The 26,292-nt window shown below is 44.5% G+C and overlaps 1 protein-coding gene across 1 annotated transcript in view; it reads right to left on the reverse strand.

The window, feature by feature from the left end:
• LOC134529546 (potassium voltage-gated channel unc-103) overlaps positions 1-24,742 on the reverse strand; it is a 408,698-nt gene extending 383,956 nt beyond the window's left edge. Inside the window, exon 1 of the mRNA XM_063363748.1 lies at positions 24,576-24,742. Coding sequence (XP_063219818.1) covers positions 24,576-24,651 — 76 coding nt within the window. The 5' untranslated portion in view covers positions 24,652-24,742. The remainder of the gene's footprint in view (positions 1-24,575) is intronic.
• Positions 24,743-26,292: the final 1,550 nt, after the last annotated feature.

Genomic DNA, 26,292 nt, shown 5'->3' on the forward strand with positions numbered 1-26,292 from the left:
GGCCAGCTCTGATCGGAGCAAGACCCTTTCTCCGCTTTAAACTGACCAATAAGATAGTAGCTGCTGCACTGTGAACGTCTGTAGTTTGTCTGGAAAGTACGACGCACAGTTGAAAACATTTCTTCCGACCATGAAAGCGTGAAGAAGTTAGAGTTTTCTGAAGACTAACCTTGATCGTGCAGTAGACATGCACAGTAATTAATATAATAGTTCAATGTCTACAAATATTTATGAAAAGAGTAGGCTACTTTATAATGTGTTGTAAACAGGACCATGTTTAAGGTCTTTTATTATTTAGTTGTTACGCCTTGGATATATATATATATTATTTTGAATATTTATATACACAAAATTTTTTGTTACATTAAATATATCTTACGATTATTATGTTATTTGTAATTTCATATTTACCTTAACACTAATCGTAATATCTTTATTTAAATGACAAATGCAAACAAAATAAAATTAATTTTGATGTAACGTTTCCTATTAACAATCAAGAAAGCCAACCTAGCAACCAGTATTATTTCTATTCGGAGAAATCGAAACAAAATACTTCGCAGGCGAAGCGGAGCAAGGTTACGGGAAACTATTTAATCTCAAATCAATACTGCTGTAAGGTCTATCGATGCGGTTGCGCTACAATCGCAGGTACACGGTCGCTTGCTGCTGTCGAATGAACCCATCCAGCAATGCCCCCTAACTCACACGTTCCTGAAATCCTGTGAGGAATAACTGTGCGTGCCTGGCTCAGAGGTGACGATAGGAACATCAGACTGTTTTTCAGGTTTTAGTTGCGATACATGTCATTATAAAAAAGATCGCGACTAACTCAGTACATGTGATAGTAGTGAAACTTCTTGGACAATTCAAACCTTGACTCGTAAGTATATCGTAAGGGGTAAATCGGCATAGAGAGAGACAGAAAAAAGATAAATAAAACAATTTACTAAATAATCATGAGTTAACAAACTTATTTTCACTTGTAAATAACACCTCAGGATATCATTAATTGTTGATCAATCCATATTCATTACTTAACAATAAATATTACTCGCTGTTGAAATACTCATACCATAAAGATATTTTGTTTAGTCAATATCAAAGCTAGGATGGATTATAATATATAATATTAATTTAAGTTTATATTCTGTGTAGGTTATATTCTGTGTAGGTTATATGATATCGAGTATTCTAATACTGATTTTGTAGTTCTGCAAACATCACCTTATCATTAAGTTATAGTGCAACATATTTCTGCCAATAGGCTACATAGACATACTGCAATGCATTCATAGGCACTGATAATGTTCTGCCGTCGAATGAATGCACAATGACAAAATGTCCGCCGCTCCGCGACGCGAAAACTTAGCGGCACGGACCTACATCACGGTAATTCTTTACATTATAACCATTTTACCACAAAGTGAAAATAAAATCAATTAATATTTCATGTACGGAATTTGTCTAAACATTTTTTTAACTAGCACATTCTTGGTTGGACTTAACATACTTAACACACTCGTTGGCTCATAATTATAATACGGTGTGTGATCAAGTTAATCCAATAATAATTCGTGACAAATAGTAACCCTGTCAAACAAAAGCGTGAAAAGCAATTACAAGCAAAAATATGTAGTTACAAAGTTAAAACAATGTTCATGAAACACTGTTTAACAATACTGATTTAGACAAGTAATTAAATTATACGTACTTGAAATAATACCATTTTCTTGCAAATATTGCCCGTGGCGCAGTGCACAACAATAAGCCCAAGCGCTGTTGTGTTGCTCTCTGCCCAAATACAGCAAGTCGGGTGGCGTCAGGCGCAGGCAGGTGCCTACCGCTGAGACCCGCCTATCCCTGCAGCATGGCAGCGTCCAACCTGAGCCGCATGCCGCCACGTGGAGCCAACTTGAAGTAACGGGGCCCGACGAGTTCTCTGCACCGTCCGCAACCTATTCTCCGTCCTTTTAGGGCCATAAATAGTTTCACAAGCGACCAACCCCCGCATGGTAGACTCTTTCTACTCTGACCAACTCTTCTTCCTGAACCATCCTTCTGTTCCTGTAACCAACCTGCTCGTAATTAATGCATGAAATTTTGCATCCCGCATGAAAGTGCCCAGGGTTTTCCCTCTGTCTATGGAGGTTTTACCTGGGCCCAACTTATCTAGTTATAGTCTAGTATTAAGAAGGGGAGTTAGTCATGGCGCCAATTGCAGCCATGGCTGGCCAATCCCCAAACAAGCACACGATGCATGCTCCCTTGTCTGCATGGCTTAAACCCAGCATTAATAGGCGTAAAGGCTTCGGCCTGGGACGCACCTAGAGTCTTCCCTAACCCAGACCCTCCCAAACAAAATACACTTAGTTTTAGTTAGGTTAGGAAAAAAAATCGTTTCATAGGCAAATCATTCTCCGGCTTTAGGGAGGAGGGGAGGTGGTCTGCAGGGTGGCAATGCGTGGCATGTTAGAATTAAAAAGAAAAAAATGAATAAAAGAAAAAATAAATAAATAATGCATAAAAACAAAATAAAAATAATATAATTAAGCATTATTCATATAATATAAGTCATTTGCTTCCGCCCTGCACGGCGGCATGTTTATTTTATTGTAACATATGTCTTGTGTTATTCACGTTTTATTCTTTAGTTTTAGATGCTGACTGGCAGCGGAGTGAGTGGTCAGGAGGGAGGGGAAGCGGCGACCCAGGTGCGCACGGCACATCTCATGTTACGGCGGCATGTGATGCAGCCCAGCTAGCTCTGCACCTGCGCGTGACGTGGCCTTGCTCACGTCCGTAACAATAAGATTCCATTACGTGGCAAGACATGGACATGAGGCACCAACTGGCTGTTTTTTTCCATCCGTCTCCGGCTGTAGTCCTGTATAGTCCTGTCACACTGCGTAGTTGCGGGAATACCCCGTGCGTCCCAACGGCCTGGCCTGCGCAGTTCACCGAGGATTCCCGGAACATTTACTAGGGGAAAAAATTGCTATTTTGTTTGTTAGCAAAAATGTGAAACTAAATAAGAAATATTAATGGGCCAATGGGAGGTGTCTGGACCCCTTTGAACTCTTTCCTTGTGTGGAGCCATTGTAGTAACGTACGCATTTGCCAGCGAGAGAATGCTTGTAACAGGCACTAGTTTGTCTGATAAAGTAAATATATATATACATATACACCTAGGTACTGTGTCTCAATTTGACTGCAGGTTTATCGCGAAAAAAAAAGCTGAAAACATACACGACGTATGGTCTAAAGTGGTTCCCAAGGCGGTTGCACGCCTCTGGAGTTGGAGTTGAACAACTGGTTGATTGCAAATAAATTTTTTTTTAAAGATGAAACGCTAAGCATCAGGCGAATGTTTTACTCGACAAAGTTCTACAAACACTGCAAAACTTGTGGCTGACGTACAATTTTTTCATTTTAATAATTACGTGTAACACTCTTATTTTTCCATACATTTTTGTGACGTGGAGGAATAAAGTGGTTTTTAAAAGACGATTATTAATATTCATGTCGTTTTCGTTGCTCTAGACCCTACTTTTTTTTTGATAGATCCTAGCATAAAATTTAGAACGAAAAACTGCAACGCCTGGCACACGTGCAACACGCCACACACTGCGTATTCAGGAGCTGCGTCTGATAAGGGGCACTTGTCGTTAAGTGAGGTATGCCCCAGTGAAGGTAGCCTACTTCTTAGAAGAAAACAATAAAATAATGATGAAACTTCTTCCTCGCTTTCCCGCCAACAGTTCGATCATAGTTATGTGTGACACGAACGTTATTTTAGGGGAAGAAATACTGTGCATGTCGTATAACGGGTTCGTTATTATTTAAAGCGACATTCAAACATATTTGTTTAAACTGTGTATTGAGATAGTAATGATAAATAAGATGATTATTTACGAATAAGTATGTAAAAATGTTGGAACTCTTTAAGCTCATATAGCTCGATGAAGGGAAGAACTTCTTGAACGAGAGGCTGATAAGTGAGTCGAATGGCAATAAACCTAGGACTACTGCAGAGGAATTTCTTCGTGCATAAAGAAATGTACATAAGTGATGACTCAGGAACGAATACCGTTATGGAAGAAATGCGCGTTACCGCGCTGACCCGTGCTATACGTATGTTCTTTATTTTTTATTCTTTATTGTATTGATTATCTGTTACGTTATTAATATAATTATAACAGTTACTTAACTAATAAATGCCTTCATGATCGAACACTAGCATACACACCGTTTTTAAACAAACACGCACCTTCTGTAAACCATGCAACAAGACATAACTTTCATCAACCGTATTTCAACGCGGTGTGTGTACATCAATGTTAAAAAAAAAACTATTAACCTTGAATTCACGAAGAACATTGGTTCAAGTTGTTCAAAAGATTTAATCAGGAATTTACAAGGATCATTCTAAAGTATGAGAAAACTTAAGCAAACTTGAGTGTACAGTGGAAACTCTTCTTCTTCATGCATGCGCTTTTATCATGATTAAAACGGAACAGTGCTCGCAAGTCGGATTCCGCCTTAGTTTCTTCGGAGATCAAGTTATCTGTAGCTACGAGGAAAATCTCCGTTCATTGAAAGTGCATTCGTTGTTGGAAAGTTCGTAATTTACTGTAGCTTCTAACAGATCGGTATGGCTGATAGGAAACGCCACAATTAAAATCCAGGCCGTGAATAAACGTGACGCCTCGTCAAAACGCAATTGTAAACACGTGGATGAAGGGGCCTGTGTGTGTGCCAGGGTGACGCAATGACGCATTGCGACGCGTCTCTGATTGGCGTACATTTCCGAACATGCGGCTGGAGGAGGGAGCGTCAGATGTCGCGTGTTGCCTGCTGTCAGGCTGTCAAACGTGTTATTGCAAACAGCAGGCTGCGTCTGTATGGCCGACACAGACAGTTTCACCAACAGTGATCTGCAGTTTAACCCCGCCACAGAATAATTTATACTTTATCAGCGATCAAATGTTCGCGGTGGAAATTATCACGGTGCATCCGTTAATTTTAAATCAATAATTATGATGACTTATATTGCTTTTAGAGAATTCCCATATTTTATTAATCTAACAGCTATATGGAAAAAAATTGCAATAGCTGTCATGAAGATTAAATTTTCCTTGGAATGGCGTAAGTAGTAGTTTAACATTTTTACGCACTTTTGTTTTTGTTAAAGAATCATTGCCCAGTGTCTGTGAGCTAGATTCTTAGCTAGGGAACGGAATATTAGCGGTTAAAATTACCTCCAGGATAGACTCCAATGTTCTGTGCGTGCTTGAGCCAATACACGCCGTTCATTGGCTGCTGACTTGTAAGACGTCTCAACTAGGTTGCCCGTGATTCGATACTTCTTTTACTGAGGGTCTCTCATTGGCCCAGAGTCCTCTAGATAACCCGTGAGCTAAGAGCACTTTCATCGCAAAGTTATAGTTAGTTGGATCTCAACATACTGTGAAATGAATCCGCAAATTTTTCCGGCCTCTACTCATAACTCATTCAATCCACGCCCTGATCGTGTATGAAGACTCAGTGTATCGCCACTAGGTCTCATGTGCAGCTTTGCCAATCACTATGGCCGCTGCAGCCTCCTACAGTTACTATTTTTCCTTTTCAAAAACCAATGATATCTCTCTTCACAATCAGAAGAAACAGTGTATTTCATTGTTTTTACCATTAAACGTTGGAATCAAATGGTTGCTAATCAAAACTTGGTCAAATGTAAAAAAATGTGTGCGGTGCCTTCTTATGTAGAACAATAAAAACCTAAGACGACCAACATTTGAAAGTAATTATTGGGGAAGAGACGTGTCCTCCAGGAAAAAAGATTTGAGAACTCTTTTATTTTAAAACATCAGAAACAAACTGGCATTAAAGAGCAGATCCCGTTATATTTTATGCGTTAAATCTGGTAAAATTATGTTGGAAACTTCACCCCTCTTCAGTGGTGAAACTAAGATGTACCCTCTTGTTATTGCGCTAAAGTGTTTGACCAGGGTGGAATTTTCGACTGGCTGTTAACGTACGTGTTAAAATTTAACATTTTCAAACCAAGGGTTGTCCATTTGAAATGCAGATTTTGAACCAATGAGACGGGGACGCTTGAAAGCTGACCCGTCTGTGTGCTGGGTGATTGCAAAAACATTTAACAACAAAAGGTCTATCCGTTGAAACGTCATGTTTCGTCTCAGAGTCGATGCACTGGTGATGCAGCAAGTAATAACTGGCAACTGACAGCAATTATCTTTTCCTACGCAAATAACACTGGTGACAACTAACACAGTTTCAGTGACCGTTCAAAAGGGGACCTAAGATGTCAGCACACGCTGGTAATATAACATAAGTCATTGCCGAGATTTGACTTACCGGATGACGTCACAGGCAATATGTCCTCTGGTTGCCCAACAGGACACTTCAACCATATGTTCCCAAATTTTGTGTCCAATTGCTTTCTTGCAGTGCCGCTACTATTATCAGGGAGCCATCGAACTGAAACCACGTGATTTGTCGTGTTGATAAGAAAATGGAGTCGTATTCCGGGTTTGAGTTTTCCATTGTTTCCCAAAGTCTCTCCAGCAAATTATGAGAGGGCCTCGTTCTATGGGTCATCTTTCATTACTTCTTCATCAGAAGTACGGACATTTCGCGGATTCATTAGGTCGCAAGCTAGAATTCAAATCTCCATACTCTTGCACTTAGTTCAGGACTCGACCGCAGTTACTAGGACACGCCCCTCTACGACCGTGAGCCAAGGATGCCCAGAGGATAGAAGGAAGCGAATCAGGTAGTGCCGATTAAACAGTTCATTAATGTTCTCACTAAGAATTCAACCAATGCAGAAGCAAACGTTGGCAGTTCAAAGGTTTTGAATATTAGCCTGATGCCAAACGAATTTGCAAAGATTCCGGGTCTCTATTCTTCAGTATCCCTGATTTGAGTGTAATGTGTTTTCGTCTCGACTTGCTGCTGTCAAGACGTAAAACTCAATTTGCGTCTTCCAATCATGCAAGTGAACTGTCAATCATAACTTATTGGCACACTTTTTAACACATTTTAATTCCATTTGAAAAATATTTTCAAAACTTCTTCCTATGCTTTTGGGAGCAAAGTTTTTTAAGCAAAAAAAATTCTTTTTTAAGGATGTCGAGGTTTTCTTAAACACGTTTTATCACATTTTTTTTAGCCTCGGTAATAAAATTTTAAAAATTCTGAAAATCGGATTTTAAGCTGTTTTAAATTATTTTAAATAAAAAATTAGATAATTTATACAGTTAAATCAGTTTGAGGATTACCTTTAGGTAAACATGACCCATTTATACGCCTTTTAACACTTGTATACGGAATCTAAAAAAGGCTAATTTTTGCCGTGTTTCACAATATTATTTATACTAAAAGCATCTCCACTCATTATATAGCCTTAAACGTCAAATTTGCAAAACTTTTAATCTATTTAAATTAATACCCTAGTATCAAAGGGATTTTAAAGCAAATATCCTACTTTACTTGAAAACCAGGTTTTAGGAGTAATGTTTGACGAAATACATCTTGTAATTTTCTCCGTCAAACAAATACGGACAGATAACCGCAAACATGTTAAAAACCTTTCACGCTATCAATGAGACTGTTCAAACGTTTTAGTTTTGACTTTATTTTAAAGTTATAATTCTTCACAGTGCAGTATGGAATTTTTTTTGTGCATCTCTCAACACTCAAAATAATATATTTATTTTTAAAACATACATACTCTATACATCATTCAATTTTCTCAGGTCGTTCAAAAGTTATGGTTCACTTTGATCGATCAGCGAATTGAATGTTACAGACATAATTCATACGAACGTAGTTTGCTTTTCAAACACTTGTTCCTCCCATGTATCGTTTCCAATTTTTAAGTTTCGATGTGAAACAAAATATCCGCAACATCAGTTTTGGCTGGGCACGATTCTGGCAGACTGATCCAAAAAAAAAAACTTTTTTTCTGAGCTCTAGGCATATAAATTCAGACGTAGTTCCGATGCAAACAGAGGTAAGAAAACACACGTGACTTAAAGCTTAGCTAAAATGTAAAGAAAGCCGTGCGCCCTTGATAATATTTGTTTCAAAAGATTTACTTAGAAATCCACGGAAACAGCTTCAGAGATAAAGTTTGGGAACGGTTTTTCTTATGCTTTTTTTTGAGTCACGAAATGCCATTGTAAAATCTGGATGGGTTATTTAATTTACTTTCATTGTAAACATGAGGTCACCAGTGGCGAATAAGGAATATTTAAGGGGGATTAAATAATTAGGAAAGTTATATAATCAGAAGATGTGTATTCCAAAAAAATTACGTCAACAAGGGGTTTTGGACAGTTACATAATCAATTTCAACATGATTTACTTACTACAATAATTTGTTGTATCAGGTGTTGGGCCAGCTCACCCTGCATAATAAAAAATAACATACTTCACAGAGATATCGAAAAAAACTATCTTCAGGAGAAATTTCCACCCTCCCCCCCCCCCCTTTCCAAACCCAACCCCCTTCATCAATCACTAGAGATCCCATTATTCTGTAAAACAACACAGTTCTGTTGGTGATGTCTGCGATGACGTCACGACCTTCCGAATTTAGCGACCAACTATGCTGGAAGGAGTTTGAAACGAATATTTGACCATTTGTCCGGCACTCTCAAGTAAGCGTTTCTACAAGAAAATGTTGACGTTTGAACAGTTAATTTTCACGCGGAAATTAAAAACTACTCTGCCTACTTCTAAGAAATTTTGTGATGGGAAAATATTTATTCGACGACCTTAGAACTGTAAATTCAACTCTCCAGAGTGTTAAGGCATTCAAACTGAAAGGCTGAGAAACACAAGACTTGAAGTCGCGTGCATTGAATTCTGCTCCAGAAGCCTGGAGCGCGCACGTTCCTGCGACAGACTGTGTCGCAGGAGCAGGCTTCACGACGGGAAGACCACCGCCTGCTCTCGCGCGTAGGGGCCACCAGGCGCCTGGAGCGCGCACGTTCAAGCGACAGACCGTGTCGCAGGAGCAGGCTTCGCGACGGGAAGACCACCGCCTGCTCTCGCGCGTAGGGGCCACCAGGCGCCTGGAGCGCGCACGTTCCAGCGACAGACCGTGTCGCAGGAGCAGGCTTCGCGACGGGAAGACCACCGCCTGCTCTCGCGCGTAGGGGCCACCAGGCGCCTGGAGCGCGCACGTTCAAGCGACAGACCGTGTCGCAGGAGCAGGCTTCGCGACGGGAAGACCACCGCCTGCTCTCGCGCGTAGGGGCCACCAGGCGCCTGGAGCGCGCACGTTCCAGCGACAGACCGTGTCGCAGGAGCAGGCTTCACGACGGGAAGACCACCGCCTGCTCTCGCGCGTAGGGGCCACCAGGCGCCTGGAGCGCGCACGTTCCAGCGACAGACCGTGTCGCAGGAGCAGGCTTCGCGACGGGAAGACCACCGCCTGCTCTCGCGCGTAGGGGCCACCAGGCGCCTGGAGCGCGCACGTTCCAGCGACAGACCGTGTCGCAGGAGCAGGCTTCGCGACGGGAAGACCACCGCCTGCTCTCGCGCGTAGGGGCCACCAGGCGCCTGGAGCGCGCACGTTCCAGCGACAGACCGTGTCGCAGGAGCAGGCTTCGCGACGGGAAGACCACCGCCTGCTCTCGCGCGTAGGGGCCACCAGGCGCCTGGAGCGCGCACGTTCCAGCGACAGACCGTGTCGCAGGAGCAGGCTTCGCGACGGGAAGACCACCGCCTGCTCTCGCGCGTAGGGGCCACCAGGCGCCTGGAGCGCGCACGTTCCAGCGACAGACCGTGTCGCAGGAGCAGGCTTCGCGACGGGAAGACCACCGCCTGCTCTCGCGCGTAGGGGCCACCAGGCGCCTGGAGCGCGCACGTTCCAGCGACATACCGTGTCGCAGGAGCAGGCTTCACGACGGGAAGACCACCGCCTGCTCTCGCGCGTAGGGGCCACCAGGCGCCTGGAGCACGCACGTTCCAGCGACAGACCGTGTCGCAGGAGCAGGCTTCACGACGGGAAGACCACCGCCTGCTCTCGCGCGTAGGGGCCACCAGGTGCCTGGAGCGCGCACGTTCCAGCGACAGACCGTGTCGCAGGAGCAGGCTTCGCGACGGGAAGACCACCGCCTGCTCTCGCGCGTAGGGGCCACCAGGCGCCTGGAGCGCGCAAGTTCCAGCGACAGACCGTGTCGCAGGAGCAGGCTTCGCGACGGGAAGACCACCGCCTGCTCTCGCGCGTAGGGGCCACCAGGCGCCTGGAGCGCGCACGTTCCAGCGACAGACCGTGTCGCAGGAGCAGGCTTCACGACGGGAAGACCACCGCCTGCTCTCGCGCGTAGGGGCCACCAGGCGCCTGGAGCGCGCACGTTCCAGCGACAGACCGTGTCGCAGGAGCAGGCTTCACGACGGGAAGACCACCGCCTGCTCTCGCGCGTAGGGGCCACCAGGTGCCTGGAGCGCGCACGTTCCAGCGACAGACCGTGTCGCAGGAGCAGGCTTCGCGACGGGAAGACCACCGCCTGCTCTCGCGCGTAGGGGCCACCAGGCGCCTGGAGCGCGCAAGTTCCAGCGACAGACCGTGTCGCAGGAGCAGGCTTCGCGACGGGAAGACCACCGCCTGCTCTCGCGCGTAGGGGCCACCAGGCGCCTGGAGCGCGCACGTTCCAGCGACAGACCGTGTCGCAGGAGCAGGCTTCACGACGGGAAGACCACCGCCTGCTCTCGCGCGTAGGGGCCACCAGGCGCCTGGAGCGCGCAAGTTCCAGCGACAGACCGTGTCGCAGGAGCAGGCTTCACGACGGGAGGACCACCGCCTGCTCTCGCGCGTAGGGGCCACCAGGCGCCTGGAGCACGCCGAGCACGCAACCAGCGCAACACGCAAATAGAGGAGCTGTTTATAAATTACTCAAGGCGCATAACTGTTTTGTGTGCACTAACCAATTTTCAACTACTTGCATTTCTGCTTGCTTTTCCTCTTTCCATACTTGAAGGGAAGTGTTCCGAAATCTTTTAAAGATGCATTAATTATGTGTTTCTAAGTCTACGATTTTTTATTGTATGCTTTATGTTTTCACTTGTTAAAACTCATAAGGTTTTTAAATAAAATTACAAAGAATCTCACTTTGAGTGATCAACATAAATTATCTAAAGAATCCCAAGTGAGAATTTGTTTTCCTATAGTTTAATAACTTAAAGTTGTAGTTTTATTGCTGTCTCGCAACTTTCGAGCATTATAAATGAGCGTGATTTTCTTACGGGTTTTGCGTTTGTTGCAGAGTTTACAAGCCCGGCCTGAGCGCTGCAGACAGCTACAGCGCCTACTGCAGACGGGCGTCGGCGGGCAGGGCAGTGGTCGATACCGAGCCGCGAGCGGCGTGGCTGAGGTCATGGCACTGGGTCACGTCCCCCCCCCCCCCCCCCATCACGCCCTGCCCCCTGACCAGGCGCGAGGTGCGCATGTGCCGAAACACATCAGCTCAACAATAAACAGAGGTTATCTTTGAAAGATTTGTGCAATGGGAGTGCATGACTTGATGTAGGCTTTTGGACATACGCCATTGCTTAGCACATGTATGTCTGCAGATAGCAGTTCCCGAAACGTCGCTTATTTCTGTTTTAGAAAACTGTTGCGTTTGTTTCGTCTTTTCGTTTGGTCGTGTTTTTGTCTCGTTTTGACTGTTGTGCTGAATTTTTTGGGTTCAATATTTTTTGTGCTGTCATCATTTGTGGGGGTTTTTTTCGTTTCTCTTTTTGTTTTTTGTTTTTTTGGAAAACTATTGTGTTTGTTTCGTCTTTTCGTTTTGCTGTGTTTTTTGTCTCGTTTAAACTGTTGTGTTGCATTTTTTTGGGTTCGGAATTTTTGTGCTGTCATCATTTGTGGGTTTTTTTTCGTTCTGTTAGTCCATTTTTCTTTGTTTTTGCCTTGTTTGTTGACCGTATTCCTGTTGTGGAGTATTGTGTGGCGTTAAATCCTGACAACAGCAATTTTTGCTTAATTTGTGTTTTTTGTCATTTGTGTTTTTTTGTAGTTTTCTTCTGCAGACATCTACATGTGCTAAGCAATGGCGTATGTCCAAAAGCCTACATCAAGTCAATAAATAGAGGTTTATTCACAAGCTCCAATATAATCGAAGAAACACAAATGACCATTCGTGCCTTGTGAATCCCTGAATGCCGACTTCACAATTTCTGTAAACATTAAAATTTATTGGGCATGAACTCTTGAGTATGAAAAGTTAATAAAATCTGCCCCATTAAAACAGATAAGAGACTTATCGGCGCGGGTCAAAAATGCATCTGGGTATTTACTACAGTTCATATGTTATTGTAATTTAGTCTTTGTGAAACTGTTCCCTTGGCGCTATTCAAATATTATTGCTCATCATTATAGAGACCGGAAAAATTTGCGGGTTCAATGACCTTCAGGATAGACTCCAGTATCTTCTACACACTCGGGCAAATGCCAACTGTTCATTGGCTGCTGACTTGTGAGTAATCTAGATTGGGTGGCCTGTGATTCGACACTTCTATGAGTGAGGGTCTCTAATTGGCCCTCAGTCCTCCAGATTAACAGTGAACCAATGGCAGAAGCAGCACCAAGGTATAATTATTTTAATTTTAGCATAACACGAAATGAATCCGCGAATTTTTCAGGTCTCTACGTCATCAATGATAAACTTTGCAGAACAATTTGAAAGTGATTATCTATCCACGTACAATAAAATTGAAGCTCAGAAACATTATCAAAATAAAGTTATCAAATGTATGACCAGCGTCTGTAATGTTTAGTTTAGGTGTTGATACAACCGCCGCCGACTGCGCGGTTGCTGCTGGCATGGCTGCTCGCCTCGTCTGGTGCTGGAGCCAATGGGGTAGTCGTGGTCCCCACTCGCCACAGGCCCGGGAGGAGACCTCGTGCACAGCCTGGGCGCATCCTCGTCCTGCTGGTAGAACCGGCACTGGGACTCCAACCCAGCGTCGCTGCTCGTGAGGCAGCTGCTCGACTACTCCTGTACGTCTGGTGCTGGAGCCAATGGGGTAGTCGTGGTCCCCACTCGCCACAGGCCCGGGAGGAGACCTTGTGCACAGCCTGGGCGCATCCTCGTCCTGCTGGTAGAACCGGCACTGGGACTCCAACCCAGCGTCGCTGCTCGTGAGGCAGCTGCTCGACCACTCCTGTACGTCTGGTGCTGGAGCCAATGGGGTAGTCGTGGTCCCCACTCGCCACAGGCCCGGGAGGAGACCTCGTGCACAGCCTGGGAGCATCCTCGTCCTGCTGGTAGAACCGGCCCTGGGACTCCAACCCAGCGTCGCTGCTCGTGAGGCAGCTGCTCGACTACTCCTGTACGTCTGGTGCTGGAGCCAATGGGGTAGTCGTGGTCCCCACTCGCCACAGGCCCGGGAGGAGACCTCGTGCACAGCCTGGGCGCATCCTCGTCCTGCTGGTAGAACCGGCACTGGGACTCCAACCCAGCGTCGCTGCTCGTGAGGCAGCTGCTCGACCACTCCTGTACGTCTGGTGCTGGAGCCAATGGGGTAGTCGTGGTCCCCACTCGCCACAGGCCCGGGAGGAGACCTCGTGCACAGCCTGGGAGCATCCTCGTCCTGCTGGTAGAACCGGCACTGGGACTCCAACCCAGCGTCGCTGCTCGTGAGGCAGCTGCTCGACCACTCCTGTACGTCTGGTGCTGGAGCCAATGGGGTAGTCGTGGTCCCCACTCGCCACAGGCCCGGGAGGAGACCTCGTGCACAGCCTGGGAGCATCCTCGTCCTGCTGGTAGAACCGGCACTGGGACTCCAACCCAGCGTCGCTGCTCGTGAGGCAGCTGCTCGACCACTCCTGTACGTCTGGTGCTGGAGCCAATGGGGTAGTCGTGGTCCCCACTCGCCACAGGCCCGGGAGGAGACCTCGTGCACAGCCTGGGAGCATCCTCGTCCTGCTGGTAGAACCGGCCCTGGGACTCCAACCCAGCGTCGCTGCTCGTGAGGCAGCTGCTCGACCACTCCTGTACGTCTGGTGCTGGAGCCAATGGGGTAGTCGTGGTCCCCACTCGCCACAGGCCCGGGAGGAGACCTCGTGCACAGCCTGGGAGCATCCTCGTCCTGCTGGTAGAACCGGCACTGGGACTCCAACCCAGCGTCGCTGCTCGTGAGGCAGCTGCTCGACCACTCCTGTACGTCTGGTGCTGGAGCCAATGGGGTAGTCGTGGTCCCCACTCGCCACAGGCCCGGGAGGAGACCTCGTGCACAGCCTGGGAGCATCCTCGTCCTGCTGGTAGAACCGGCACTGGGACTCCAACCCAGCGTCGCTGCTCGTGAGGCAGCTGCTCGACCACTCCTGTACGTCTGGTGCTGGAGCCAATGGGGTAGTCGTGGTCCCCACTCGCCACAGGCCCGGGAGGAGACCTCGTGCACAGCCTGGGAGCATCCTCGTCCTGCTGGTAGAACCGGCACTGGGACTCCAACCCAGCGTCGCTGCTCGTGAGGCAGCTGCTCGACCACTCCTGTACGTCTGGTGCTGGAGCCAATGGGGTAGTCGTGGTCCCCACTCGCCACAGGCCCGGGAGGAGACCTCGTGCACAGCCTGGGAGCATCCTCGTCCTGCTGGTAGAACCGGCACTGGGACTCCAACCCAGCGTCGCTGCTCGTGAGGCAGCTGCTCGACCACTCCTGTACGTCTGGTGCTGGAGCCAATGGGGTAGTCGTGGTCCCCACTCGCCACAGGCCCGGGAGGAGACCTCGTGCACAGCCTGGGAGCATCCTCGTCCTGCTGGTAGAACCGGCACTGGGACTCCAACCCAGCGTCGCTGCTCGTGAGGCAGCTGCTCGACCACTCCTGTACGTCTGGTGCTGGAGCCAATGGGGTAGTCGTGGTCCCCACTCGCCACAGGCCCGGGAGGAGACCTCGTGCACAGCCTGGGAGCATCCTCGTCCTGCTGGTAGAACCGGCACTGGGACTCCAACCCAGCGTCGCTGCTCGTGAGGCAGCTGCTCGACCACTCCTGTACGTCTGGCGGACTCGTCCACTTCATCGGCTCGACGCGGGTGTCGCTCGGTCGTCGGGAACTCGCGCCACGCAGTCGACTACTCGCCACGTCCCTGATGCCGTCGCCTTACTCCGGCTCTTCGTTACCACCAACCCGTCGCTCGCCGAGCGAGTGATGTGGACTCGCCCCGGGAACCCCCGGCACTGGTGGCAGGTGGTGACAGGGCTATGTCGTCCCTCTGTCGGCGCGGCGGGCGTGCATAGCTTCGCTTGAGTCCCGGGCGGACTCCGTAGCTCCCTCGCGCTCTTATGCCCTTGTCGCTGCACAAACTGGGGCTTAAGAGGCCACTCCACTGTTTCAGGGGCACTACGCAACCCGCGTTAACCTCATAAGATTCAGTGCTATTTTCATTTTGCTTATAACTAATTAACTATTATAGATTTCGAAATGATGCTTGCTTGATATGTAAGACAACGATGCTCTTATCAAAGCCCCTTTATTCAAAAACGTACAAAAATTATTGTTCGAACCTAGACAATACACTTATGCATATTAGTAAAGATTAGTATAAAACCATCATTTATGCACGTTTTTGAAGAAAGGGGCTTTGATAAGAGCATCGTTGTCTTACATACCAAGCAAGCATCATTTCGAAATCTATAATAGTTAATTAGTTATAAGCAAAATGAAAATAGCATTGAATCTTATGATGTTAACGCGGGTTGCGTAGTGCCCCTGAAACACTGGAGTGGCCTCTTAAACACCCGCCGAGAGTATAGCCGAGAGTATCCTTTATCCCGCTCGTCCAAGGAGTGCGGGAAGCCTGCACACTGGCAGGAGGTTACGGTTGCACGTTGCAGTAAAGTAAACGAGAAAGATATCACACAAACTCGCTCAAGCATCGCGGGTCCCCTAACCTGCAGGCGAACTGGAGGGCCTCACACTGCGGGCTAAGTCCCCGGCTTTGGGCCTCATTTCTGACAGGGAATTTTATTAAATCACTGCTCATCTTATTTAAATTCATTAAATAGTTAAAACCATAAATTTTCCCTTTGTTTTTGTGAACTTTGGTTCGTGCCATCCGCCGCAGATGGCAGCACCGGGGTTGTTACACATTCCCGTTCCTTGGCTTCCATCGCAGTCACGAAATTACTCCCACTAAATGCCGTAGCTATACCGAGAGCTAAGATGTTATACATAGAGACCGGAAAAATTCGCGCTTTCGATGACCTCTAGGATAGACTCCACAACCCTCTACACCCTAAGGCAAATGCCACCTGCTCATTGGCTTCTGACTCGTGACACCTGTCAACTGGAACGCTTGCGATTCGATACTCTTTTGGTTGAAGGTTTTCCATTGGCTCAAAGTCCTTCAGATAAACTGTAAGCCAATCGCAGAAGCAATATAAAGGTACAGTTGTTTGGATTCTAGCATACCGTGAAATGAATACGCGAATTTTTCCGGACTCTAGTTACACATCTAAAATTGTATAAAATCGATGGGGGAAATGTTGGAGGTGTTCGTTGAAGATAATGGGAAGATTATACACGTAACAAAATGACCCGCTAGATGTTCCGCGGCACGCTCATAATTGTGTTGAGGGTCGTGAGTTCGATCTCAGCAGCCCGGCATTACTCATATTTATGAGCACTAAATCGGTAACTTTGTGGTTATGAGCCCACTATTATATTGTAGGTGTCGTCGCATTAAGTCTCTCTGAGCACAGCAGTGCGACATTAAAAACTTTATCGTACAAGTCAAGCAGTGATCAAATTTTCTGTTATTGTCCACTATTCAAAAGTTGGCAACCTTTTATCGAGGGTTTTGGCATGCCGCGAATCCCTCACACATTTGCTGGACTTCCTTTAGTTCGGCCACTGACGTCACTTTGTGGTAGTGCCACGCCTCTCGTCGCTGTCACTCGTCATCCTGACAGCTGTCACCCGTCATCCCGCACGCGACAGTAACATTCATCACCTGGCCCGACCACAGACTAAATGTAGACATAGGCCAGCGCAGTAGAACATTCTGTGCTCATCATTCAACGGTTTATTTGCCACTGGAACAGTCGGAAAATGTGTCATGGCGGACGGTATTTGGAGCTTTGTTGAAATTTATAATTCTCGTGTAGCTTATGTCAAATTTAATTACAGAAAGTGTTTTATATTGCAGTACTGGTTAATTTTGATGTGTTCTCTCTCTCTCTCGATTTCCCACTTTACATTTTAAAAAATTTAACAAAACCGTGTGTCTGGTAGTGTAACGTTAGTAAACATACCCACGTAAACACATCAGCCGAATTTGATAGTTATATTATCAGACCGAAAGCCAAAGAATACAATAATCAGTCAATAGCATAGGTCTACGTAACAAATTGCCGCGAATGATTACGAATAAGATATTACGATAAACGACACCGTAAACCACGAATATTGTGGATGTTACCGCAGGAAGAATCTACGCAAGTACGAACGAAACATTTCCCTTTAAACTCCAACTATTAATGACGTTGTGACAGTAAATACCATAGCCTTTGAGTGCGAGCATACAGTTCGGATGGTATTAATAGCACCGTTGTTCCGGTATGTCGCACGTGTGTATTATTTGGTGTATCGAAGCGAATAGGTTAGCGATGTAATTCGACTGCAATAAGTATGAAATACTCTGAAATGTTAGTAGCACGATTTTCTTTTAACATAATTGAGTGTGTTAGGAAGCCATATTAATCAAAACTAAATTTTAACATAAAAATTTAATGAGGTTAGGTACTACTAACGCATTAGTTTTATTTTGTAAATCTATGGTTTGGTGTTTGCTGTGGCACTGCACAAAGTTAGCAACAATGACTTCACAAAATTTGTAGCTCAGATCTCATAGAATTGAGCAAAGTTCGGGAATATATGTACACAGTGCTAGTTAAGAAACGTAATTTTGCTACATAAATTAACGAAAGTTATCGAGAATTCGTAATAAAAGCAAGTTAAAGAAAGAATTACTTTAAACAATTAGGGATAAATATATGATAAATAAGTAGGATATGAAATCATGGCATGCAATTTAAGGAAGATATGTTTGTTACGCAAGCTATGTGAAAAGTGGCGTATTGTCCATGATAAATATTTATCTATAGGAACCTTGTGATGGTTATGTAATGTTGTTAGTATTTTTATTTGGATTGGAAATGATCAATTCAAGGTACTCCGTGGCTTTACACGTATACTTAGGGCCTTTATACGTGAATACGGATAGTGTCATTGTAAAAAGCATTTCTAATTTTAGATAATACAGTTTTGAGAGGGAAAAGAAAATAAAAGTTACATTTAAAGCTGTGGTCTGTGTCTGTGTGGTTCAATGAGATGTATGTCAGGATGAACAATACTGTACTTCGTGTCGCTAGAGCATCTGTTTTCTTGAGAAAATAAAGAAGTGTGATGTTAACTTCTTCATACGTCATGTCGTACGCGATACCTAAGTGCTTCTACAAGCGTTATGTTGAAACTGTTTTACTTGAATGCAAACATTTGGGAGCATAAACGGGTGAAAATTGTTTTGCGAAAAGAGACTGCCTTAGTGTTTCAATTACTTACAGTAGGCCTACTGAATGGGCTAACGAACAAAATCCGGAAATTTTTTGTCATTGTTTTCGAATTCAGATAACAAGTTACAGGCAGAGTAATTATTTATTAATTTGTGCAATATTGTGAATGTGGCAGATCAGTAATATGGTGCATACAGCTCCCGCGAGAGAACTATCAACAATCAAGCTGCTTGATATCACGATATCCTTACATCAATTATCACCAGGTTCACATAACGTAAACGATGCTATTGCGGTAGAAACTTTCTAAGGTTTTGGGCATACTTCACTCAGTCAACGAGACACAACTGAATCAGCTGTACGAGAATGTCAGTGTCTTTGAATGTAATCAAATTACAATTCGTAATCCAAAGTTTTAACTGTGTACGTTTTAATATATATATATATATATGAGAACGTGCAAACGAATAAAACCAAATTAGTTATACTATAATGTCTTTTTTAACCACATGGTTACACCACACGTCTTGAGACATTTTGAAAGTGTACATTCTACTCACAGCCCGGCCTCCCCTTTCGGAACAAACTAACCCAGATCCGTTGTCATGGAAACCAGGAGGTGCTCTTGATCAATTCAGACTTCAAAACAGAACTGTTCGTAAACACCATCGATCGTTACAGCGGGTACTTTATTGAAAAATGTAATATTACCGCATATGCCACGTTACCGATTACTTCAGACTTCCAGTAAAATAATGAAATCGTGAAATTGTTTTAGTGCCAGCCAGAAGTAGGTAATTGGTCTGCGTGTGGCAAACGTCGGAACTTGTGTCTTACAAGGCTGACGTGGCTCCCAGACCATTTCTTTAAAGGGATTTAATATTTTAATCAAATAAGTGGCGGTTTTCTCAATAAAAAAAAGTTGTATTAAAATTGAGCAAATATAAAATTTGAATCATTGTGTACAGAAGCTTTGAGGCACTGTGCGAATCAGGCATACCTAGCTACGCTTTAGTTCTTTACGCAACATAAACGAGCAGAATATCAGCTATCGGCCAGTCGAAGCCCACATCACCCGCAGCACCACACGTATTGCAGAGCACAGCGCTGGTGGGTAAAGAAGACAGGAACATAATTGTGCTTTGTTTCTCCGCGACCTAGCTGGCCTTCCCGAAAACACTTGCACGCGTCTATTTTCGGACGTACAAGGGTCTATCTTTATCTTTTTTATGTGATTGTTCCTGCTGCGCTTCTGTTTAGGATCGGCTTGGCTACTCGCTTGATTCGCCCTCAAGCACGTCGAGCCAAGCACTCAGTTTATAATTCGGTGCTCTGCTGCGTTTTATTTGGCGTTTGATTCGAGCAAATCGGCTCATTTTCGCCATTGCCAAACTTCCGAAGTCGATACAAACAAGAGTCGTACGTTGCTGATGTTTTGTGATCCAAGTGAAGTTGGTGACATCATGAAGCTAGTAAATTTATACGTTAGTCAAAAAGTTAATTGTATGCAGTGAAACCTCTTTACAGAAGGTATGATGTCGTCACGTGTAACGAAAGTGTAGCGGTCAGAGAGCAGCGAAAATTGCGACAAGGATTAGGGCGCTCGATGGTGGAGAGGGGAGAGGTTCTTGATGGCACGTTTGCGTTTTAGAAAAGTTATAACCACTTTCTTATACATTCTTCTGTGAAGTTTCACTTGTAGCGTGCGTGGTGGCCACGCCTTCGTTTTTTTATTATTATTTGTGTAATAAAACTACCGTTTCGTATTACATATTAAAAGACATATCTCAAATCTTCATCCAAACGTAAAACAAAATTTCACTGTTTTATGTAAATAAATGAGTTTCTGAAAGTTATTTAACTTTAGTGCATTGTGTGATCTAACGACATGAGAAAAAATCCCTGCAGGGGAGGGGGAAGGAATAAAATTTATCATTCCCATTTCACATTAACGATTTTGCAAGCGTAAGCATGTGACTTCTTGGTTCTGAGGAACCCCCCCCCCCCCCCCCCCGGGATCTACGCCCGTGTCGGAAGTTGTTAGGGAACTCGCTGTAGTGTGCAGTTTCCTGCAGAGCTGAATTGCTCGTGACAGCATAGGCTTTCGGCGTAGCTCGTAGTCTACGTGGACCAGCGCCATGACCTGATTGCTATGGACCGGAACAATTCGCGGATTCAATGACATCTAGGATAGCCTCCATCATCCTCTGCATTTCTCAAGTAAACACGCGTGTTCATTGGGTACTAAATTGTGAGGCGTCTCCACTGGGTAGCTTGTGATTCGACGCTTCGATGGTCGATAGTCTCTCATTGGCCCAGAGAGCTCCAGTTAAACTGCGAGCCAATAGCAGAACCAGCAGAATTGTACACATGTTTGAATTTCAGCCTATCACGAAATGAATCCGCGAATGTTTCCTGTCTCTACTGATTGCCTGCCCTTCTGCCTGTTCACTCGGCGTGCGTGTGAAGCAGGGTTCATTCTTCGTCTGTGCGTGGGTAGGCTCCGAGTTATAAATTATTCGAGGGTAAACATATATTTTTTTTAAAACAAAATATCATGCCTATAGTGTGATTGTGTCTAATTTATAGATTTTATGTAGGCTTTCGTAAATATATTAATCGGGATCAATGTGATGATGAAGATTCTTGACATGATTTGAGGAAGCACAGAAAATTTTCAAAAAATAAATAACTCAGATATTGCTTTTGTAACACTACATACGTCAGGAATTATTTGTTTCTTCGCTGTAAAGAAAATTGACAGGTGTCTGCTTATCGCAGGTTTCTGACGTCTGTGACCGTGATCGCTAGCGCTAGAAGCCACGGCGGTTGTGGTTGTAAACACAACTGCCGCGTCACGAGAAGTGAGCGCACAGTGCATAGGACATGCTCCAACTAGAACCTCGCGCATGTACCACAGCCAGCGTTGCAAACCTCGCAACAGAGTACAAGCAAACCGATGCTTATCATTTAACTGCATTATAGCTAGAGACCTGAAAAAATCGCGGGTTCATTTCGTGTTATGCTAAAATTCAAATAATTATACCTTAGTGCTGCTTCTGTCATTGGTTCACTGTTAATCTGGAGGACTGAGGGCCAATTAGATTCCCTCACTCGTAGAAGTGTCGAATCACAGGCCACACAGTCGAGACGACTCACAAGTCAGCAGCCAATGAACAGTTGGCATTTGCCCGAGTGTGTAGAGGATATTGGAGTCTATCCTGGAGGTCATTGAACCCGCGAATTTTTCCGGTCTCTAATTATAGCGTATCTCTAGGATGTTAAAATTGACGGGGATATCAACGAATATGACAGACAACATAAAAATGTATGAGGTAAAGTATGGTGATTGACATCCCCGTGTCTACAGGTAGTCCAAACACAGGGATACTTTTCTTTCTGGAGTGATTTGAAATACAATATTTCGCAACACAGCAAACAAAGTAATTTGCATTTTAACTTAAAGTATATACTAGCCATGAGCGTACTCAAATTTTTGTTCGGATGTGGTTAGAGAAGGGGGAGATACAACCACTTTACACCTTTCAAAAAAAATTATTTCCAGTTGCTGGTGCGAATGATAGGTTTTTTTCGGATTCCCTTTTCCTCCCCTCTGCATTCGGCCTTCGTATTATCCGAGACAGACCTTCTACAGCGGCTATCTGCTGCTACAAACTAAACTCAAATCGCAGCAACTACAATTTTCCAGTTAATGTTGGAGAACGTGGCAAATAAATACCCACATGATCTAACTATTCAGTCGCAAAACTTTTTTTTATGGATGTTTCACCACCTTGCCATTTGCCCCTTACCTGGGACCATGGTCTTACACTACAAAGATAGTCTCCAAGCATACTACTATACTCTTCACAGACTATTAACAATCATATTTTCTGGGCTGTATTTGGCTACTACTATTTTTAGACCTAGTGTTTGAAAAATGGTGTTTGAAAGAAGTTGAAGGCTACATAGATCATAAATCCCTTTGAAAAATGGTTTTAATGATTAAGTATATATATTTTCAAATTCCACACAGCTATTTCCAGTTCTGTAATAATGTGGTGAGATGTAACCAGCAGAAGTCAATAGAATAAGGAATAGACCTACGTGTAGGACAACTATTTTTAATACAGGCGTGTAAAAGAAAACGCAAAAAAAATTGTTTTGAATCCATATATAACGTTTAATCTTTATGTAATTCATAAGAGAGGTCGACTTAAGTCCACACGAACAAGGCGTTTAATGTTTTAAGACGCTCAACTTAGCAATCTCTCACTACTCTGGCAGGGGCGGGTATGGGGAGGACAAGGCAAGGGAAGTATGGAGTTCCTCGTCCCCAGTAAAACCGACTTTCCTAGCTACTTATCACGAGGTCTGGACCTTAGATCCAGACTAAGTTATTAGTGGTTATACATCCGTCTTTCACAAGTATTTAAATATAATATGACCTCAAATTGAATTTAGAAGTCATTTTATCCTGTGCATTTTTTAGCAGCCGCCTCTGACGTCGTTGCACTCAAGCTTTCGTAGACGACAAGGCCCTAGAGACGGACAAAAATATACAGGTCAGGGATTTCGAGAAACGATTCAGGCCTCGAGTAGGTTATATTTACGAAAAGCATTTAAGGATTCGCTGAGGGCGGATGAATAGTTATGTTACCGTATTTAGTTTTTAAACTGTGCGTATAGAAGAGTGAAGTGAAAACAACTAAAATACGTGTTTTCAGAATATTTTTTTTGGGATGAAACACCCGGTACAGGTTCTAGAAAGCAATGTGGAGACTTTCAGTGCACCTTTATATTAATTTCTCTGCCGTATAACGTTATGGTTACCGCTCAATGTCATAATTTCCCTGTGCACGACGATAAGACTGCAGTCCATAGCGTTGCGCTTAGAGGCGACACTGTGCTAGATGCACCAGCGAGCGTCGCACTTACCATCCCGCTTCACTCAAAGTAATATACCCTTAACTAGGCGAGGCCCTTAAATGCAAATATCCGTTCTGAAAATGGGGAAACAGAAATTTTCTGAAAGTTTATTACATTTTGTTTTGGTATGTGTCACACTGCTCGGGTCATTTCTTCTCGAAGGAAAGCAATATCCAGAACAATGTACGGAGGCTTGATTTGAACTGTGGAGACAAATGAATGCGTCCCCAGTTCAAGAACACGTGACTGTGTTCTGCAGAACTACAAAACTCCCGCCGCTACCCGCAGATAAAGAGTTCGTCTTGAATATCGATACAGCCTACTCCCAGGCGTGGCCGATTTTGACAAAGTTTTACAAGCCATGCCAAGGGCTAGCGTCGCATCATTCCTTTATGTCAACATAGGCATTTTAATATTTTCAACTATCATAGAACATGTTGGTAGTACTGAATTTCATTTTTCATCGACTGCCTGATCTCAAATAGCTTTTACTGAAAATATAATATATTTGCTCATGTTCAAGGAAATAAGAAACAACCCAAACGGTTATCACTCTTTATAAAGTAACTGTAAATATGAGACATCGTTTGCTGTTAACTTTGTGCCGTTAATGCGAGAGATGCGGACAGACATTTTGCAAAAACCCTGGCATAAATACCCACTGTTTTATTTAAGTATTTAGCACATTTTGTATGTACTACATCAGGTATGCATAAACAACGTTTAAAATCGTTTATGATTTTATAAAGGCCTGAGCGATTTTTTGATCGATACAATTAATATATTTAAGAACTGGTGGCATGCTGTTTATTTCTCAATTCGATAGTTTACAAATTAAATTTTGAATTTCTTTGTATGATTGGGTACAATTAGAAAAATATTAATATTCGGCTATTACGCTTAACATTTTTTTTATAGAGTGTAGTGACCATGACATTTCTTTTGTTTTCTGACAACTGGTGCTTCCTTTATAATAAAATGACTTAATTGCTGTTTTTTTTTTTATAAACGCATTGCTCCAGTGCTAATCTGTACATGATGGACTGTGTGATGCTGGTCAGGAGTGAAGGACGCGGAACACGCAGGTACTCACTGTGGGTGTCGAACTTGCGGATGATGGTCTCGATGATGGTGGTGCGCGGCGCGACGTGGCCTCGTCGCACGGGCATGGCTGCGGCCGCCTGCTGCGCCTCAGGGGCGGGTCAACACTCCGTCAGGTGGCGAGACGGCCTGCGGTGCATGCCGGGAGCCGCGGGGCGCTCGTGCGTGCTGCGGCGGCGCGCGTCGCCCGACTACTGCCGCCCCGGCCCGCGCCGCGCAGCAGGGGCGCGAGGGGAGGGCAGCTCGCGCGTCACGTGACTACACACGCCCTCCCCTCCCCCGCCGCAGAACACTACTTTCTATTTTTGTACCGGCGTGTGGCGGCTATCGGGCAGTCGTTCTTCTTGGCCAGGGCTGTACCTGCTGCGCTGTTTCGTCCGGCAGTAGAGTACGTATCTTAATACTATCCTTGAGGGAAACTGATACAATAGTTATCAAATGTAGTGCAGAGGTAAAGCACTGGCAGGAGCGTACGGAATCCTAAAAAAAAAAAAAAATAATAATAAAAATAAAAAATCATTCCCACCAGCAAACGCAAAAAAAAAAATTAATTTTTTCGAAATGAAATTCTGCGTACGCCCCCCTGGTCGCCGGACGCACATCATCGAATCGCGGTCAGCCATCCTGATCTCTGTGGCGTGTTGAGACCCGTCTACAACAGCCCAAAACTGTGCGCGGTCCGTGTCATTGTGAATGACGTCACATGGTCGCACGGAAAACTGCCCGGGCTACAATTGCGATGTCCAATGATTGAATCCATTTTTTTTCTAAATATTTTACTATATCGCAGAAAATATAGAGCAGCAAAATAGGTGTATTCGATCGTTTTTATTTATTATTTTCATGTGTGGTAAATGAGTATGCAGCTTAGTTTTGAAAATGAATTTAACTTGTGCAATTTGTAAGAGTACAATAATATTTAGTTCGGTAACGAAAAAATAAATGATAATTAATAAATTCTAATCACACTACAAAATAAATTCGTGTGTTCGACCTTTGAAAAGCACAATCAACAAAAAGGAAGAAATTTCAAAAAAGGAAGCACATTTGGCAGCACATTCAAGTCGTTAGGATACAATAGGATACAATCCCATTGGTAGGAAACGATCCCACCAGTAGGAAACGATACTACAGAATTGACTACGTGCATTTAACGAAAATGACCAACATTTACACGAATATTTAACTCAGTTGGATATGACCCGGTCATTAGGATACGATCGTTCATAGAATACGACTGCTCCAACGACATTTGGGTACAAGACTAAAATGCTACAAAGCTCCAACTAATTAAGAGGTTACAAGGCTACGAGTCTACAGGACTCCAGCTGGTTACGAGACTAAAAGGCCACGAGGTTACAAAGCTACAGAGTTATAGCACAAACCAGAATTTTTTTGTATTTTTTTATTTTTATTTATTTTTGGGACACACTGATCTTGATTTAGGAAAACGTGTGTTAATTTTCTCCTTGTGCTCCTGATTATTCCTGCTAGTATTTTTATGCTTTTCTCCATGTGCTTCTGGTCATTCCTAGCGAAACTTCTGTTGGTTTTCTTCATGTGCTCCTGGTTATTCCTGATTCTCCGAATGTTTTTGGTTATTCCTTAGAAAACAATCCTTGCATGTAAATTGGTTTTCGTAATGATACAAGCAATTTTATTCAGAGTTTCGCTTATTTAGTGAATTCCTGTTACTACATCAGCACTAC

The sequence above is a fragment of the Bacillus rossius genome, chromosome 2, assembly GCF_032445375.1.
Source record: "Bacillus rossius redtenbacheri isolate Brsri chromosome 2, Brsri_v3, whole genome shotgun sequence".
Taxonomy (NCBI): domain Eukaryota; kingdom Metazoa; phylum Arthropoda; class Insecta; order Phasmatodea; family Bacillidae; genus Bacillus; species Bacillus rossius.